The sequence below is a fragment of the Aquarana catesbeiana genome, linkage group LG09 (genome assembly GCF_042186555.1).
Source record: "Aquarana catesbeiana isolate 2022-GZ linkage group LG09, ASM4218655v1, whole genome shotgun sequence".
NCBI classification, from domain to species: domain Eukaryota; kingdom Metazoa; phylum Chordata; class Amphibia; order Anura; family Ranidae; genus Aquarana; species Aquarana catesbeiana.
Genome location: NC_133332.1, coordinates 9,824,316 through 9,843,596, shown reverse-complemented (window position 1 = coordinate 9,843,596; position 19,281 = coordinate 9,824,316). Strand labels below are relative to the sequence as shown.

The following is a 19,281-nucleotide window of genomic DNA, read 5'->3' as shown; positions in this document are numbered from 1 at the left end:
TATAGATATATCTATAGATATATCTATATCTAGATATATCTATATATCTATATAGATATATCTAGATATATCTAGATATATCTATATCTAGATATATCTAGATATATCTATATAGATATAGATAGATATATCTATATAGATATAGATATATCTATCTATATCTATATAGATATATCTAGATATATATATATATAAAATGTTATTCTTTTATTATTTTTGTATCTTTTTGTCTGAGTATCGCTCTATGTTTGTCTCAGAATCTTGGGATGCAAATAGTTTTGGCCACAGGCATCCAGAAAAACATTAAGATGAGCCTCGCAGTTTTGCCCAGCGGCCTTTAATTACAGTTGTATTTGTTAAAAATTTCATAGCGAAAAATCAATATATCCTGAAGGTAAACTGCGTCTGTCAGCAAAACGCGTCCCCTCCGGTAATAACCGTACCCATGTGTGAAAAGAGGTAAACATGTAAAGATATTATCATGCTATACAAATATTTATACAGCATCTGATCTACATAGTAACCATTTTAGAAGTAGATCAGCATAGCGTACCTACACAATTACTGGATTACTGGACATCGCCGAATGTATAGAAGTCCATTTCCAGCGAGTGAAGAAAATGTGTTGACTCTGCAGAATAGTTGGTACATGGAAGCCTTGGGGATATTAAGATGCATTAGGTAATTTGTGTAGTGGAGGAGTTTGTTTTTTTTTGTGTTTTTGTATTGGAGTAGAAAAAACACTTTAGATATGTATTTTTTTTTTTTTTAAGGGCAACCACTATTTATTCTCCTTTGCAGATGAAATATATTGCTTTTAAAATGGTGGCAGCCTGAAAGGCTTCCTTCAAACGGCGGCGTGCGTTCTACAAATCTATCATTTTTTACAGTCCGGAGTATTATTGAGTATTTGGCTGTGTTCTTCGAAATAAGTTTAATTTCTTTTCTCCGTACAGAAGATTTGTGGCCGCGATCGTTAGTGATTGCAGCGTTATTGGCGGCAATTGGCCCCTTACGAGGCAAGGAGGTTGAGTTATGGCAGAAATGATTTTTGATAATAGTTACAATGCCATTACTGAATTGTTAGCAGTGGAAAGCCCGCGGTGTGTAGCTATGTACATACCATACTGCTTCTGAATGAAGGCAATGCGTTCTCTGATTGGACGAAACAGAGAGCTGGGGCAGTGATGTCACGTTATCCGCCTTATCCAATCATAGGGGACACTTTGCATTCATTGAGACAATGCAAACCTTTCTTTGAATGGCGGCCATGCTGGCCAGTAAGCAGAAGTGCAGCCGCTCACCATGGGACCCGGGAGCAAGTGAAGATAGTAGCAGTGTAGTAGTGGTGTATTAGCAGGGTAGTAGCCGTGTAGTAGCGGTGTAGTAGTGATGTAGTAGTGGTGTATTAGCAGGGTAGTAGCAGTGTAGTATCGGTGTAGTAGCAACATCTACTTCAATGATTCAATAATCAATGATTTCCAGCTTCTAGAGGGAGTCCACACTGATGTTGGAGGAGAAGGCCTGGCTAGCAGTCTCCACTCTAATTCATTCCAAAGGTGTTCTATCGGGTTGAGGTCAGGACAGTCAAGTTCCTCCACCCCAAACTCGCTCATCCATGTTTTTATGGACCTTGCTTTGTGCACTGGTCCAAATCATATGGCGGAGGAGGGATTATGGTTTGGGGGTTGTTTTTTCAGGGGTTGGGCTTGGCTCCTTAGTTCCAGTTAAGGGAACTCTTAAGGCGTCAGCATACCAAGACATTTTGGACAATTTCATGCTCCCAACTTTGTGGGAACAGTTTGGGGATGGCCCCTTCCTGTTCCAACATGACTGCGCACCAGTGCACAAAGCAAGGTCCATAAAGACATGGATGAGCGAGTTTGGGGTGGAGGAACGTGACTGGCCTACACAGAGTCCTGACTTCAACCTGATAGAAGACCTTTGGGATGAATAAGAGCAGAAACTGCGAGCCAGGCCTTCTCGTCCAACATCAGTGTCCAACCTCACAAATGCGCTTCTGGAACAATGGTCATACATTCCCATAGACACTCTCCTAAACCTTGTGGGTACGGCCTTCCCAGAAGAGTTAAAGCTGTTATGGCTGCAAAGGGTGGGCCAACTCAAAATTGAACCCTAAGACTGGGGTGTCATTAAAGTTCATATGCGTGTAAAGGCAGGCGTCCCAATACTTTTGACAATATAGGGTATACTGCTGTGTTGTACAGAGATCACTGAGCCAGTCACATCAGTCTCTGCACCAGAGGAGCTGGTCCTCCCCACAGTCACGCACTATTATTATTATACATGTATATAACCCTGACATATTCTGTAGCACTGCACAAAGAGCATTGAGACAGTCATATCAGAAACTGCACCAGAGAAGCTTACACTCTAATAACCCCCCAGAGTCGCACACTATTATTATGATATCTCATCCCAGGACCATCTTCATTGCTAAGTATAAAAAAAGCAATCGAGCCCCATAGGGGAACAGAGAAAAAGCTACACGCTGTAGCAGGGTGAAACGCGTTGACTTTCCTCGGTACCACCACGGGGCTTGGTTGCTTTTCTGCTGTTTTATACTTATCAACAAAGATAGTCTTATTTTTCGGAGTGCAGCTGTCTGGATTGTCCCACATCTATAGTGTTTCGCTCCCTACCGGGGATCAATTGTAGCACTATAAATAAGATCCAGTAGGGATCCTTGGCACCAGCCTTGTATATTACCATAGGCACCATTTATTGGTAAAGGAATAAAATAATACTTACAAAGGCCATGTATTATTTTCCTTCCTTTGTGAGTATTTGTTTCATTCCTTTAACAACTTGCTGAGTGAAATACGTATATATACGTTGAGGATTGCAAGGGGTTTACCGGGATTATGGCTGAAGACATCAGCCATAGCCTCTAGCTGGCTTTCTCATGAAAGTGTTCCAAGCGGCTCATGAGCCACTGGAGCGCTTTTCAGAAGCGGCGGCAGGGGACGCCCCCCCACCCTCCTCCTGTGGCTCGCTGGTGTTTCTCGGGCTTACCGTTTCCGTCGGTTTGCCGGAGAAATGATCCGTCAGTGCCGCCGGCTTCCCCCATAGGCAATCAAAGAGTAGATCCGATTTGATCGCCTCTATGGCCTTGGAGGACTGGAGCAACATTATGACGTCACTTTCGGTCCAGGGTGGAAGTAAACAATTTTTTTTTTTTAAAGCAAAAGATCAAAACTTTTTTTGTTGTTGTTCTTTTGCTTTTAAAGGTAAAGAAGAGATTTGGGTTCTTTTTGACCCCAGATTTCTTCATAAAGAGGACCTGTCATCCTTAATTCTATTACAAAGAAGTGTTCCAAGCGGCTCATGAGCCACTGGAACGCTTTCAGAAGCTGCGGGAGGGGACACCCCCCACCGTCCTTCTGCGGCTGGCCAGTGTTTCTCGGGCTTACCGTTTCCGTCGGTTTGCTGCAGAAATGATGCCGACAGTGCCGTCGGCTTCTCCCATAGGCAGTCAAAGAGTAGATCCGATTTGATCGCCTCTATGGCCTTGGAGGACTGGAGCAACATCATGACGTCACTTCGGGTCCAGGGTGGAAGTAAACAAATTTTTTTTTAAAAGCAAAAGATCAAAAGAATTTTTTTTTGTTCTTTTGCTTTTAAAGGTAAAGAAGAGATTTATGGTCTTTTTGACCCCTGATTTCTTCATAAAGAGGACCTGTCAACCTTAATTCTATTACAAGGAATGTTTACATTCCTTGTAATAAAAAATAAAGCGATTAAAAAAAAAATTAAAGAGACAGTATAAAAAGAAAGCACCCCATTCCTCTGTGCTCGCGAGCAGAAGCGAACGCGTTTGTAAACGGTGTTCGCACCACACACGCGAGGTATCACCACAAACATTAGAGGGAGAGCAATAATTCTAGCACTAAACCTCCTCTGTAACTCTAAGGAAACCTGTAAAGGAGATTAAAACTTTGCCTACGGAGATTTCTAAGTACCGTAGTTTGTCACCATTCCACAAGTGTGCGCAATTTTATAGCATGACATGTAATTATTTACTCGGCGTAACATCATCTTTCATATTAGGCAAAATAATTGGGGTAAAAATTATGTTTTTTTTTTTTTTTAACTCATTAAAATGCATTTTTTCCACAAAAATTACGCTCGAAAAACCGCTGCACAATTAATGTGTGACAGAAACAATGGCAATGTTCGCCATTTTATTCAATAGGGTCTTTGCTAAGAAAAAAAATATAGAATGTTCGGGGGTTATAAGTCATTTTCTAGCAAAAAAATACTGCTTTAAACTTATAGCTCGGTCTTCAAATGGTTAATAGTAAATGGCGCTTAAAGTAATAAATGAAGCTGGTGCGCCATTTTGTCATTTGGTTTTAGGGATCCCCCCTACTCTGGAGGGGGCAGCAAGGCCTGGAGTTGGTCTGGGTCGTGTACTTTGACGAGGAGCCAGCCAGTCCTTCTGCCGTATGACTGATCCACTTTAACGCTCTTGTGATGTCTTTCAATATTTAGTTCTGAAAGCCCCAGTAGGGGGCACAATGCATAAGCAAGAGGTGCTGGGTGGAGTGCTCCTTGTAGAGACGGAACAATAAAGTTGATTTTAGCTTTCGGGAATGGAAATGTGCAACTTCTTTCCTATTGAGCTGATATAGACGACACCCTTGAAACTGAAGCAGGAACAGAATGTGCATTTGGTGAATAGAGGGTTGCAATTACAAGTCTGATGTTAGAAGTTTCTGCTTTGAATTTGCAGCAGATCTAATTTTAGGTGTTAAGAACGTGGCGTAGGTTGAGAGCCAGAAAAAAAATGTGGGAAACATTGGCCTGCAGAGGTTTGCTGACGTGCTTTATCCTTTTTACAAGCTGTAGGTACCGAAAAAGTATCTGCCGATTACCTTGAAATTCAGTGAGCTCCTAACTTCTGTTTGGACTGACAGTATTGTGCCTACGCTGCACCGAAATTTCAACCAATGTTGTCAACTATTGAAATAGAAGGAGGTCAGCAGCCATCTTCCTTATTGCATACCCATCAGAGACAAGAAGGATCCAATACACAACAGAACTTGGCGTGTTTCATACCCTTATGGGCCTTAGTTGTAGACATAAGACTAATGGGTCAATTCACTAAGCTTTACCACATGCAGTAAGGGTATCATGTTACTCATTTGCATTCTACCTTTACTTGTGCTCAAACCTACTTCATGGTCCCTAGCTGTGACCCTATAGACTATCCCAGTCCACCTTTACTAGTGCTAAAACCTACTTCATGGTCTGCAGCTATGAACCTATAGACTTTCCACTCTACCTTTATTTATGCTCAAACTTACTTCATGGTCCCTAGCTGTGGACCTATAGACTGTTCCAGTCTACCTTTACTTGTGCTCAAACCTACTTCATGGTCTGCAGCCGTGAACCTATAGACTGTTCCACTCTACCTTTAATTATGCTCAAACCTACTTCATGGTCCCTAGCTGTGAACCTATAGACTGTTCCAGTCTACCTTCTCTTGTGCTCAAACCTCCAAAGCCATGAACCTATAGACTTTCTACTCTACCTTTATGTATGCTGAAAAAAAAGGTGTGATGTTTTCAAACTCTCAGAAAGGGGGCCCACAGCCATGAACCTATAGAATGTTCCAGTCTGCCTTTATTTGTGCTCAAACCTACTTCATGGTCTGCAGCCATGAACCTATAGACTATTCCACTCTACCTTTAATTATGCTCAAACCTACTTCATGGTCCCTAGCTGTGAACTTATATACTGTTCCAGTCTACCTTTACTTGTGCTCAAACCTCCAAAGCCATGAACCTATAGACTTTCTACTCTACCTTTATGTATGCTGAAAAAAAAAGGTGTGATGTTTTCAAACTCTCAGAAAGGGGGCCCACAGCCATGAACCTATAGAATGTTCCAGTCTGCCTTTATTTGTGCTCAAACCTACTTCATGGTCCCCAGTCGTGGACCTATAGACCAGTGATGGCGAACCTTGGCACACCAGATGTTTTGGAACTACATTTTCCATGATGCTCCTGCACTCTGCAGTGTAATTGAGCATCATGGGAACTGTAGTTCCAAAACATCTGGAGTGCCAAGGTTCCCCATCACTGCTATAGACTGTTCCAGTCGACCTTTACTTGTGCTCAAACCTACTTCATGGTCCCTAGCTGTGAACCTATAGACTGTTCCAGTCTACATTTACTAGTGCTCAAATCTACGTCATGGTCCGCAGCCATGAACCTATAGACTTTCCACTCTACCTTTATGTTTAAACCTACTTCATGGTCCCTAGCTGTGAACCTATAGACTGTTCCAGTCTACCTTTACTAGTGCTCAAACCTACATCATGGTCCACAGCCATGAACCTATGGCCTTTCCACTCTACCTTTATTAATGTTTAAACCTACTTCATGGTCCCTAGCTGTGAACCTATAGAACTTTCCAGTCTACCTTTACTTGTGCTGAAACCTACTTCATGGTCCCCAGCCAATGAACCTATAGCCTATCCAGTCTACCTTTGCTTGTGCTCAAACCTACTTCATGGTCCCTAACCAATGAACCTATAGCCTATCCAGTCTACCTTTGCTTGTGCTCAAACCTACCTCATGGTCCCCAGCCTGGGGGATGTCCCAAACCCCAAACCCCCTCCTTTTACAAGTTGAAGTTTCTTCAACAATAAAAAACTAAAAAGACATCCCCTAGACCAGTGATGGAGAACCTTGGCACCCCAGATGTTTTGGAACTACATTTCCCATGATGCTCATGCGATCTGCAGTGTAGAGTAGGGTGTCAAGAGTAGGGTGCCAAGGTTTGCCATCACTGCCCTAGACTGTTCAATGAGTGTATGGACTGTTGCTGTGTGCCAGGCTGCCCCTGCACTGTTGGGGAAAGAACCTGAAAATTTAGTGTGCCCCCTTTGGAGGCAGAGCTACAGGTAGAATGCTAGCCACTACACCAGGGATCCTCAAACTACGGCCCTCCAGCTGTTGCGGAACTACACATCCCATGAGGCATTTTAAAACTCTGACATTCACAGACATGGCTAGGCATGATGGGAATTTTAGTTCTTGAACAACTGGAGGGCCATAGTTTGAAGACCCTTGCACTACACCATTGTTCTGTATATGGATTCAGTGCCCTAATTAAATAGCAGACGTTCTGCCCCCCCCCCATTCACTATGCTGTAAGAAATGCTGATATACTTCGCAGCCCCAGAGCCGTATGTACCAGCAAACAGGGACTTGATATTTTACTGTACTGCAGTGCCCCCAGTATATTAATCAGGCACAGAGTGTCCTGTATTCAGGGTTCTGTAAATTAGTTCCACTATGTTAAGCATCATCAGTTGATATATTTGAGGATTAAGTTTTTTTTTTTTCTTCATACGGCTATAAAATGATGAAAATATATTACAGCCAGTCCGAGTCATCTGTTTACATTCTGCTAATTTAATTGAACCGTGTGAGACATTGTATCAGTGCCAGGAAATGAATATATATTATATCCTGCGGGGACACAATTAAAGAAACAGAGACGGATTCGATAGCTGCAGCATGGAGGTCTTGTGAGGATTTTTAGAGTGACTCTGTCACGAAAAATGAAACTTTAAAGTAGAACTAAACTGCATCTGAGCGCCACAAACCGAAAACCATATTTAATTCATTGTTAGTAGTCAAAGCAAGGTCCTCCATCCACCCTGGTCTCCATGCTTTATTTTGTTTAGAAATCGCTTTGAGAAGCACCCCCCCCCAGCATGTCTAGCCACGGCCATCTTGAGTAAGGGCAGATGATTCATGTAGCATGTACCTTCTGGAATCCATCTGCCCTTAGCTCAGGCATGTAAGCAGGAGGGTGTGCTTAGTTGAGAAAGCCCCCACCTCCCATGAAGACTCCTGGGATATATGACCTCATTTTGGCCTAGGCCAGAAGCCAGGAAGAACTGAGGAATTTTTGGAGTAGAGGTATGCAGCCTTACAGCTTTGTGCTATTACTGTGAGCTCAGACTTCAACAAGATGCACTCCCAGGGAATGTGTCTATGAGGATGATGTACCCTCCATGTAAGCAATGTGTGCGGTGCACATGGGCCCCTATGGTTGGGTGGCCCACCGTGCTCTCACACATTGCACAACAATAGGGAAATGCCAATCTGTGTCCATCTAGCATGGCAAGGATCGGATTAGCCCAAGTATGTTCAAATGTAGTCTGAACCCCCATGGGCTATTCCAGTGGAAAGCTGCCAAGCCTGACAGCCAATCATAGGCAGCGCAAGCATTTTGTGCGGTGCACATGGGCCCAGATGATTGGGTGGCCCACCGTGCTCTCACACATTGCACAGCAATAGGGAAATACCAAACCGTGTCCATCCAGCATGGCAAGGACCAGCTCACGTATGGTCAGACACAGTCTGAACCCACCTAGGCTATTCCAATGGAAAGCTGTCAAACCTGACAGCCAATCATAGGCAGTGCAAGCATTTTGTGAGGTGCACATGGACCCAGATGGTTGGGTGGCCCACTGTGCTCTCACACATTGCACAACAATAGGAAAATGCCATTCGGTGTCCATCCAGCATGGCAAGGATCAGCTCATGTATGTTCAGACGTAGTCTGAACCCCCCTTGAGCTATTCCAATGGTAAGCTGTCAAGCCTGACAGCCAATCATAGTCAATGCAAGCATTCTCCACCCTGCAGCACGCACCATGCATATGTGTGGCTTCTGAGGGAATGCCTCAGTCGCCTATGGCTGTTGGGCTTGACAGCTTCCCAGAAGTATAGCTTGGGCAGGTTTGGATTTGTGTCCAAACATGATGTAGCTCATTGGTGGAGGAGATTGATACTGACTGATCTAATTCTGGGGGCTGGGGATCCGGTCCATATTCCCAAGGGAAGCAGGATGGGTGCTATTGATAAGGCCAATCCCTACTTTCTTTTTCTCAAGCAAGAGGGTCCAACTTACGATCTTGCATGCAGGCTCATTGCTTTCAGAAAATGCCTTTGGTACATGACATTCTGGGCTTACAGGAAGTGGGCTGAACGATGCTCTAGCCATCATTCAACCCAAAAGATGGGTAAATCCGCAGGGAGAGCACCATGTATAAGGTGAGTATTTAGGCAAAAGTGACTTTAATTTTAAAAGGAGTCAACTGGAGTTTGGATGCCAGGCCCTGATCCTTGCAATGATGACTTGGTGTCCAAGGTGAGCCTTGTACTTTAGATATTGTGCTCCAAGATTGGAAGATATAATTTCCCGGGGTTACTTTCTGTATTCACAGATGGTATACCATCCCACACATGCGTTACATATAAAAAGATTTCATCTTGAGATTTTCATGGTAATTGTATTGGCAGTTGTGGCTTTTCTCATACCATTGTTTTACATTCCATTGATTTTCTGCTAATATTCAACAATGTATCACAAATCTGAGACCGCAGACAAGTCATCTGGTATTATCGTCCCATAAAATGTACAATAAAGCCCTTTCAAATCATAATCAATGGGGACTTATAACTAATAAAAAAAAATGATCAGAGTCTTCTACTTGGATAAAACAAACCCACATCTATTTCACTGGATACCTGAACATACTGCAAATTAATGTTTTGTTTCAACTTTATTTTGTACGTTTTCCTTTTCTTTTTTTTTAATTTAGTCTGTAGATTTACATGCATAATGTTTGCACTAATGCCTCTTAATTACATTCTGTTTCCGTTTAAGTTTTAATTTTGAAACTGTATCACTTGACGAAACTGGTATTTAGTATAATTAGAGCAAGGTAGAACATTCCATTCTTTTTAATTAATAATTATCTCAAAGCTTTAGATTTTAAACACAATTTATATTCTTTTGTTATTGACAATAAGTCTTTCTGAGAGAATACAAACTCTGGGGTTTTTTCTAATTTTTAATTAAAAAGTATCTCCTGAGATATATATATATATATATATATATATATATATATATATATATATGTATGTATGTATATATATATATATTTTCATTAGATATGTTGAAGCCATGTACAGAATGTGTCCCAGGGCAATGTATGTTTTAGGTCCAGCTCTTGATTGGTTAGAATCTAGATCAGTCTTTCTCAACCTTTTCAACACAGAGGAACCCTTTAACTTTCCAGTCTCAGGGAACCCCTGCTGAAAATGTCTTTATCTACAACCCATGGTCCATTAGTGTGATGGTCAATAGGAAGAGTGCTCCTTACACTTGTGGTCATTGGGACGAATGACCCCCCTTATAGATAGCTAAAAAGGTCAATGGCGTCTTATCTGAGAGGCAGAAATTGCTCATTGCTCAAGGAACCCCCTAGCAAACCTCTGGAGGAACCCTAGGGTTCCATGGAACCCTAGTTGAGAAACCATGCTCCAGATGTTACAAAATGAAGCTGGCAGTGGTTTATCTTTGTGCATTGGCTGTGTTGGGAATTGGTGCAATGGGTAGTAGGACAATAAAATGATGGATCTTTCATCACTTTTTGGCCTTGGAGACAATAGTCTCCCTGGGACCAATAGAGAGGGTGAATCAGACAAACAACAATAAAAAAACAGACAGGGGTTCTATTACTTCCCCACCCTATCTAAAACAGAATTTGGCTTTATATACACTTTAAGACTGTTGTTACTGAAAAATAGGATTACACAAAAAAAGGTTTAGGGATTCCAAAGTTACAAACAGATTTTCATTTTTCTATTCCTTAACCTCTTCCTGCTGACATAAAGCACATCGGGCCTTAATGCCACCTGTATGCATACGTACATCAGTAGGCTCCATTGTTCTGTACTGAGAATGCTCTCACTGCAAACTCTCAGCACAGTGACCAAGTTGACACTGACAACTCTCGGTCACTGTGTATAATCAGGAGCAGGTGGGTGGAGTTCCTGATCACGTGACTGCCGTAACAGCCAATCACAGTGATCACATGATCAGAAATGCCACCTCCCATCTTTCATAACCCCTAAAGAGCCAGCCAGCCAGTGCTAAGAGGTTAAAGTTTATTTATTTATTTTTTTTACAATGTCCCAAGATAAAAAACAAAAAATAATTTTAAAAACAGAGATGTGCCATTCAATAGTAATTCAATTGTCAAGAGAATAAATACTTTTATTTTTTTTTAACATTCTGCATTTTTTGTATTTATTTCTTTTTTTAATAATAATAAAATAGTCAAGAGACTAAATATTTTTATTTTTTGTAACATTCTGTATTATTTTGTAGTTTTTTTTTTTTTATAATAATAAAATAGTCAAGGGTCAAAATATTTTTATTTTTTGTAGCATTTTTTTTTAAATAATTTATTCATTTTTAATAAAGGCTGTTATGTTATGAATAAATCGAAAACAAATGAGAAACAATTGGGCTTCACTGTGTGCACCAAATACATTTTCTTGGTACAAAGATAGATTTGTTCTCAAAATTGAATCACATAAATCAATTTTGGCTATTTAAATAATGTTTTGTGATTACAAAATAAAATGTCACCTGGCAGTAACACATTTATAAATTAATATATTTATAGGATACCAATGTAAGTCCAATTTATAACATAAGCTATATTTATAGTACAGTATCATTTACCTGGCATATGTGCTAAACTTAGGAACCACGTACAAGAGTTGAGAAAATTCTAAACTTAGTACACATTTACGTTACTTGTTCCCAATTTCTTTAAAAAAGTTTGATATTCATGCAAGGTTTATTTCATTTGTATTTTTTTATAGCAACCCTAACTTGAGACTGTGTTTTTCAGTGAGCCTGAAGTGTGGAACTGTGGTGCCGTTGGCTATTGTATGTTTATAACCAAATGATACACTTACCAGAAACTCCAGATTTTTCATACAATAGACCCATCACTTTGATAAAGTGAAATCGAAATAATAATTATTTCGATTTCACTTTATCAAAGTGAAATCGAAATAATTATTATAATATGTTTTACGTTTTCATTGTTTGGATAATAATTAAGTGTTCCTCTACAGTCTGTCAGAATCTAAGTTGACTTGGCATGTGTCATCATGGTTTCTCTGTTCTTGGGGCTTCAAAAAGAAATATTTTGATCTGGATGCATTCTGAATCATTTTTAGGAAACTTTTAGCTTCAAGTGATATCCTCCTTGGTCTTCAGAACATTACCAAAATATCAGCATATACAGTATTTATATATATATATATATATATATATATATATATATATATATATATATATATATATATATATATATATATATATATATATATATACATATATATATATATATACATATATATATATAAATATATACATATATATGTATATATATAGATATACACACACACACACATATATATATATATATATATATATATATATATATATATATATATATATATATATATATATATATATATATAGCCATATTTTCATGGTAAAATCCTAAATAATAAATCCTCAATTTTCAATTCTGTATGTCTTTCAATTAAATGTACACTTCCTGTATGTAGAAGTATTGGTTAGATATTATTTATTATGCCTTTTTTTCTTTTTTTTTGCTTAATTTTGTAGAAATAAAATTATACTATTTGTGTAAATATAAAGAACTGTTGCACAGAATTAATCAGCCAGGGCTCTCTTGTAGCTGTGGATAGCCTATCTCTGTGATTGGTTTTCTACAACTTATTAAAGCTGGGTTATTTGCTAAGGGAGATGCAATACATGTGCTTACCATGTTTAACTGCAGCCCGATTTGGGTGGTTTACTATGAAGTACACAAAAAAAAAAAGATTGCATTCACAACTGAATTTTGTTAGTAAATGGACCCTGATATGTAATCTAATATATATATATATTTTTCTGAGCTCCACCTCACCTTCATCTCTTACCTTTATTTCAGCCGCTCCGCTTTCATTGGATTCTTGACAATGCAGCGTCAGTTAATGTTGGACAGCCAACAGCGGTGTCCTGATCACTGTTTGCTGTCTTGGTGAGTTCTCCATATCCTAGAAACTCTTGACAAAACTTTTCTTTCTTACTGACCCATAACACCCATTAACCTTAAAAGCCTTTTTTCATTCAGACGATTCGCAAAGAATAGCAGACACCGTCATTGTTTGGTGTTGAACTTTTCTATCACTTCAAATCTCTTAGCTTAGTTCAAAGATCTATCTTTGGACTTTCTCAGATGTACTTGAACTCCGCTCTTAGTTTAGTTCAGAGATCCAACTTTGGACTTTCTCAGATGTCATCTATTTCTTCTCTCCTAGTTTAGTCTCAGGATCAAACTTTGGATTTCTCAGATATCATTTTGTTCTATTCTTTTATTTTTGTCCATAAAGCCCAACCTCTCTTCAACAACTATATTGAGTCAGGAATAATAAAATCATTCCTATGTATTAGTTTAAAATGCAGATATATTGATGATATACATAGCCTGAAAATTGCATTTTTTATTAATATGTACCTTGTAGGAACTTTTTTAGGATTAATCTCTAGATTTCCAACCCTTATATACAACAAAAGTTGCATTTGTCTGATACTATTTAATAGTTTTTTTAATCCATAAAAGCTGAATGTATTTCAAGTTTCTATAGATCCAACTTTGGACTTTCTCAGATGTCATCCATTTCTTTTCCCCTAGTTTAGTCTCAAGATCAAACTTTTGATTTCTCAAATATCATTTTGTTCTATTCTTTTAGTTTTGTCCATAAAACACCACCTCTCTTTAAAAATTGTTTTGAGTCAAGAATAACAAAATAATTCCTATGTAATAGTTTAAAATGCAGATATATTGATGATATACCTAGCCTGAAAATTGCATTTTTTCTTAATATGTACCTTGTAGGAACTTTTTTAGGATTATTATACCTACTAAATCTACAATAAAATACAAATGATCCTCCCTCTAGATTTTCAACCCTAATAAGCATCAAAAGTTGCATTTGTCTGAAACTATTTAATAGTACTTTTAATCCATTGAAGCTAAATGTATTCCCAGCTTCTACAGAGCCAACTTTGGATTTCTCAAATATAATTTCATTCTATTATTTTAGTTTTGTCCATAAAGCACCACCACCTCTCTTTAAAAATTACATTGAGTCAGGAATAACAAAATCATTCAAATGTAATAGTTTAAAATGCAGATATATCAATGATATACCTAACCCTGAAAATTGCAATTTTTTTTTAAATTATGTACCTTGTAGAATCTTTCTTAGGATTATTATAATTAGTAAATCTACAACGAAATATCGGTAATCACCCTTCTAGATTTCCAACTCTAAAAAGCAACAAAAGTTGCATTTGCCTGATACTATTTATTTTTTTTTTTAATCCATAAAATCTGAATGTATTTCAAGCTCCTATAGATCCAACTTTTGACTTAGTTTAGGGCAGATATCCATCTTTGGACTTTCTCAGATATACTTTAACTCTGCTCTTAGCTTAGTTCAATGATCCAACTTTGGACTTTCTCAGATGCCATCCATTTCTTCTCTCCTAGTTTAGTTTTAAAATTAAACTTTGGATTACTCAAATATCATTTCGTTCTATTGTATTGATTCAGGAATAGCAAAATCATTCATATGTCATAGTTTAAAAACCCAGATACATCGATGATATACCTAGCCTGAAAATTGCACATTTTACTTAATATGTATCTTGTAGAAACTTTCTTAGGTTTACTATAATTGCTAAATCTACAATGCAATACCAATAAACCTTCCTCTAGATTTCCAACCCTAATAAGCAACAAATTTAGTATTTGTCTTATACTAGAAATACAGCAATAAAACTGCATGTATTTTAAACATCTATAGGTAGAAAAGTTAATTGCTCTCCAAGAAGTCTACTCATAACGTTTCAAAAGTTCAGCCTAATGAATAGTTAGAGATTAGCTACATTAAAAATTAGGCATGTGCAATTCGTTTCGTTCCGAATTCGTTTTTTAAGGAATTTCGACAAATTAGTTAATTCGGGAATATCCAAATTAACGAAAACCCGCAAATTCGATAAAATTGGACATTCATAAATTCGGGCATTCGTACATTCGCAATTTACGAATGTACATTCGTACATTAGTAAATTAGTGAATTAGTAAATTTGTAAATTCGAAAATTCGGAAATCTGAAATAATAGTTAACTAATAATAACTTAACTGTTAGTAATTACTAGTAACTTTTAAATTATAGGTATTGTAATTTCCTTTCAAATTTGGCTGTTAGTGAACGTAACACATACAAATTTATCCGAAGTTATGAATGATCCGAAAAAACGGAATGGAACGTAATGAATTGATAATAATAAATAACAATAATAATAATAACAACGTTTTATTATTATTATTTATTATTAATTTGTTCCATTCCATTTGTTTAGATGCAGCATTCCTTTTGGATAATTCATAACTTCGGTTAATTTCGTATTTGTTAAGTTCACTGACAGTCAAATTTGAAAGGAAATTACAATACCTATATTTTAAAAGTTAGTTACTATTTCAGATTTTTGAATTTTTGGGTTTTTGGATTTTCAAACTTCGAATTTACAAATTTCTGAATTTTCTAATTTACAAATGTACGATTTTACGAATTTACGAATGTACAAATGTAAAAATGTACGAATGAACGAATGTACGAATGTACGAATGAACGAATGTTTGAATTTACGAATGCACGAATGAACGCATTTACGAATCGCGATCATAACGAATGACCCGAAAAACTAAAAAAATAATAAACTAATGAAATGAAAACGAAAATGAACGAATTTTTTGGCTGTGCACATGTCTATTAAAAATATATAGGAATTCTGTAATCATACTACCCTTTTTTATAGAATAGTTCTTGAAGTGACTGTATTTTGCTTATTAAATCAACTCAATTAGTAATGACAATGCAGAACTAGAAAATGTGTTTTAGTTATGACCTTATTTAATGTTGACCAACTTATTTAATGTTGACCAAATTTTTCAGATAGTCATGACAATGCAGAGTTGGCCAACAGACTGAAGTAGAAAATGACAAAGTAGAGTTGGCCAACTTTTTCAGCTAATAATGACGGTGTAGTGTTTGGTGAAATGGTTCGGTGGGAGAATTTTTTTTTTTTTCTCATGCTGTTTCTCTGTTTGCCAGCTCTGACATCGTCGCCCGCATCCGAGGTCATGTACTGAGGTCGTTTGCGTACACATTGACGTTAACCCAGCAAACATGGAGAAATGGAAACAGCACGAGAAAAAAAGATTCCTCCTCTGTCTGAAGAACTTTTATTTGGATGTGGAGAGACGAACCATTCCAGCAAGACTACCCAAAGGTATCCAGAGCAAGGCAACTTTTTGTCTTTTTTCACCCAATGATGGACAACAAACTTTGTGTCATACTGTAGTCATCGAAAAACCAAGGTAGAAATATAAATATATATATATATATATATATAAAAATGGACTTTTCCTGTCGCTCATTTTGAGAGGCAGTTATAAATAAAAATAGTGAATTGTTTTCAAATATTGCTTGTAAAAAAAAAAAACCCGAAAAAAATCCTGGCTTTTGTTTTTATTTATTTCTATTTATATAATCTGGTTGTCAAATATTGAATTAGGGAGCAATAAAACATATGCATACATTAAAAAAAAAAAAAAAGAAAAAAAAGAATGTAATGTTCTTTATACTTAAAATTTTTATTGAAGATATGTTTAATACAATGTATATTTAATAGCTAAGTGTGTGACCTTAACAGATTGCTAATTTGCTGACATTCCCTTTACTTTTCTTTAAAAAAAAAAAAAAGAAAGAAAAAAAAAAAACAATATTTCTTTACGGTATATACATAAAAAATCAAATATTTTTTTCTGTTTAAAACTTTTTTCTGATTTTTTTTTATTTCTTCCTAATCCTTATGTTTATTTAAAAACAAAACGGTGTTCCGATTTAACAAATCTATTGCTCAATAAAGTGTCAGCATTGTTTATTATTGTTTTTTTGTCGTTTTTTTCTTGAACATTTCCTATTTATGCTTCTTAAAATATAAAGTTACAGTTACTCCTGCTGCCCTGTCAGACATCTGTGCTTTGTGGCAGAGCTCTGAAAATCTCAGGACCAGATAGATAGAAAATATTAATCCTTTAACAGGTAAAAGAGCGTCCCTGTATTTCAGGCATATTAATCTGTTTGCCTGGAGTTTAGCTGTAAATGCTTATTTGAAAATGAATTCATATTAATTTGAATTTTAATATTTATTCAAACAATCCTATATTTATTTAATTTTAATGTTTATTTAAAAAATGTATTTTAATATTATTTAATTACTATATTTTATTATTGTGCACATATAAATAAAAAAAATTAAAAAAAATTGACCAATGTCATTTTCCTCTTTAATTGGTAATACACACAGAGAATCGCACTTGATTCAGTGCATTAAATATGTATTAAAAGACTAAATTCACCTTTGTGATACAAATAAGAAAATGTCACACTTCTCTAATCACACTTGCCTGGATCAATGCCAGCAGTTTTCAGCTCTGAAAATCAATGGCTCCTTCTTTTGTAGGCCAGGTGTTCCCTCATATCTCTCTGTGGGTGAAAACACAAGTGGTTTATGAGGGAAAGGTGAAGAGAAACAGAGTGACTATAAATAAATAAAAAATAATAATTAAAAAAAAAAAAAAAAAAAGAATCCCTTCTTGCCGATGTAATACATATGTGTGGCCTCACTGCAGCGGGCTTTTTTACGTATATGTGTTTCACTCTTTGTGCTGGGCGCATGACACACCCCCAGCACAGACACCGGGGGTCTCATAGAGAGCCCCGTACTAAGAATCGGGACCCAGATCCCCCCGATTCCGGGTCACCTGATCGCTGTGGTAGCCTTTGATTGGCTACCACAGTGATCAGTCACTGTGAAGCCCACCCCCTCTGTTTTTCTTTCTTTCTGTGAATGGAGAAGAAGGCTACAATGTATCTTTTTCGTTCCTTGCAGAAAGAAAAAAAAAATTTGTAAAAAAACTTAAAATAAATCATGAAAAATAAAATAAAAAATAAAGAAAATACCTAGATTAAGGTTTGATCTAGGTCAGTGCCAGGGTTAGTGTTTGGGTCACGTAAGGGTCAGAGGTTAGGGTCAGCATATTTTGGTCTGTGCTACAGGTACATGTTGCCATTATGTTTTTTTTTTGTTTTTTTTGTTTTTTTGAGAACCTGAATCAAAGTTTCTTACCTGGAAATCCTGCCAGTAACTGCATTTTTAGCTGCCATTAGCTATTGGCTTGCCTATCTGGTAGACTTTACAGGCAACCCAGCAGCTCGCATGCTTACTTATCAGTGACTTAGGAAACCAAAAGGTGTTCAGACTTTACAGGAAGCACACGGGGGTAACTCATACATAAAATTTCATGATTTTTATTAGTCCAAATATATACAAAATAATAAAAAACATTTTACCCTGTCTTGGTGGAAAAATGTACGATGCCACATCCCAAAAGTACAAGTAAAGCAACAAAATAGGTTAAAAAAGCCATTAACAAAATAAGAGACTTCAAAGCAGTGGTTCTCAACCTGGGAGTCGAATGATGATTTGCCAGGGGTCACCGAATCGTGGGCTGTTTCTGAAGCCCACACCCATCTCCCAGCCTTCTTGCTGCCACCCGGCAGGGCTGTTCCTGGAGCCTGTGGCTGACCCAGCTGGGCTGTTCCTGGAGCCCGCAGCCTCTTCGCAGCCGCCCATTCATTCGGCATAGCTGGGGGGGAGGCAGAGACTGGAGGTCAGCTGACTGGTGAGGAATGTGAAGTGGGAGGGGCTGGAGGAGACCCTATCTCCTGATTTTGGCAAAGGTGTCACTGCTACAAGACACCACAAAGTCGGAGACACAATGGGTAACACTGCCTGTGATTATAGTTGCCATTAAAAGCCCCCACTATAGTTCTCAGATCAGCAGATGACCTTCATCAAGAGCACCTATGTTGGCTGATCAGAACTCCCCCCAGCACTGCCACTGATCCCACCCCCCCCCAAACCCCACCAAGGAGTGAGAGAAGGAATAAAAATAGAGAATACATGTAAGGAGAGGAAAAGAGGGGTAGGTACAAAGAAAAAGGGAAAGAAAGAACAAGAAAGATGGCTAGAGAGAGAGATAGGGGAAAAAAACCCAAGAAATTAGGATAGAGAGAGATAAAAGGGAAAGAAAGGAAAACAAAGAGAAGGAGTGGTACATCCTAAAATGTATCATAACAGGTTTCAATACTGTACGAGTGGAAGGGACTGAAGGATGTCCGTGGGACTAAATGTCCGTGGGTTAGGGGCGCAAATTATT

At 37.7% G+C, this 19,281-nt stretch overlaps 1 protein-coding gene across 2 annotated transcripts in view; it reads left to right on the top strand.

Moving 5' to 3' along the window:
* LOC141107404 (protocadherin-11 X-linked-like) overlaps positions 1–19,281 on the top strand; it is a 1,915,236-nt gene that overhangs the window by 342,282 nt on the left and 1,553,673 nt on the right. Inside the window, exons 4-5 of one of the 2 annotated variants that reach the window (XM_073598112.1) lie at positions 12,877–12,966; positions 16,109–16,938. The exons of the other annotated variant lie outside the window; for it this stretch is intronic. Of the exons in view, the coding sequence (XP_073454213.1) occupies positions 12,877–12,948 (72 nt within the window). The 3' untranslated portion in view covers positions 12,949–12,966; positions 16,109–16,938. Of the gene's footprint in view, positions 1–12,876; positions 12,967–16,108; positions 16,939–19,281 lie in introns of those variants that run through there. 2 annotated transcript variants of the gene reach the window in all.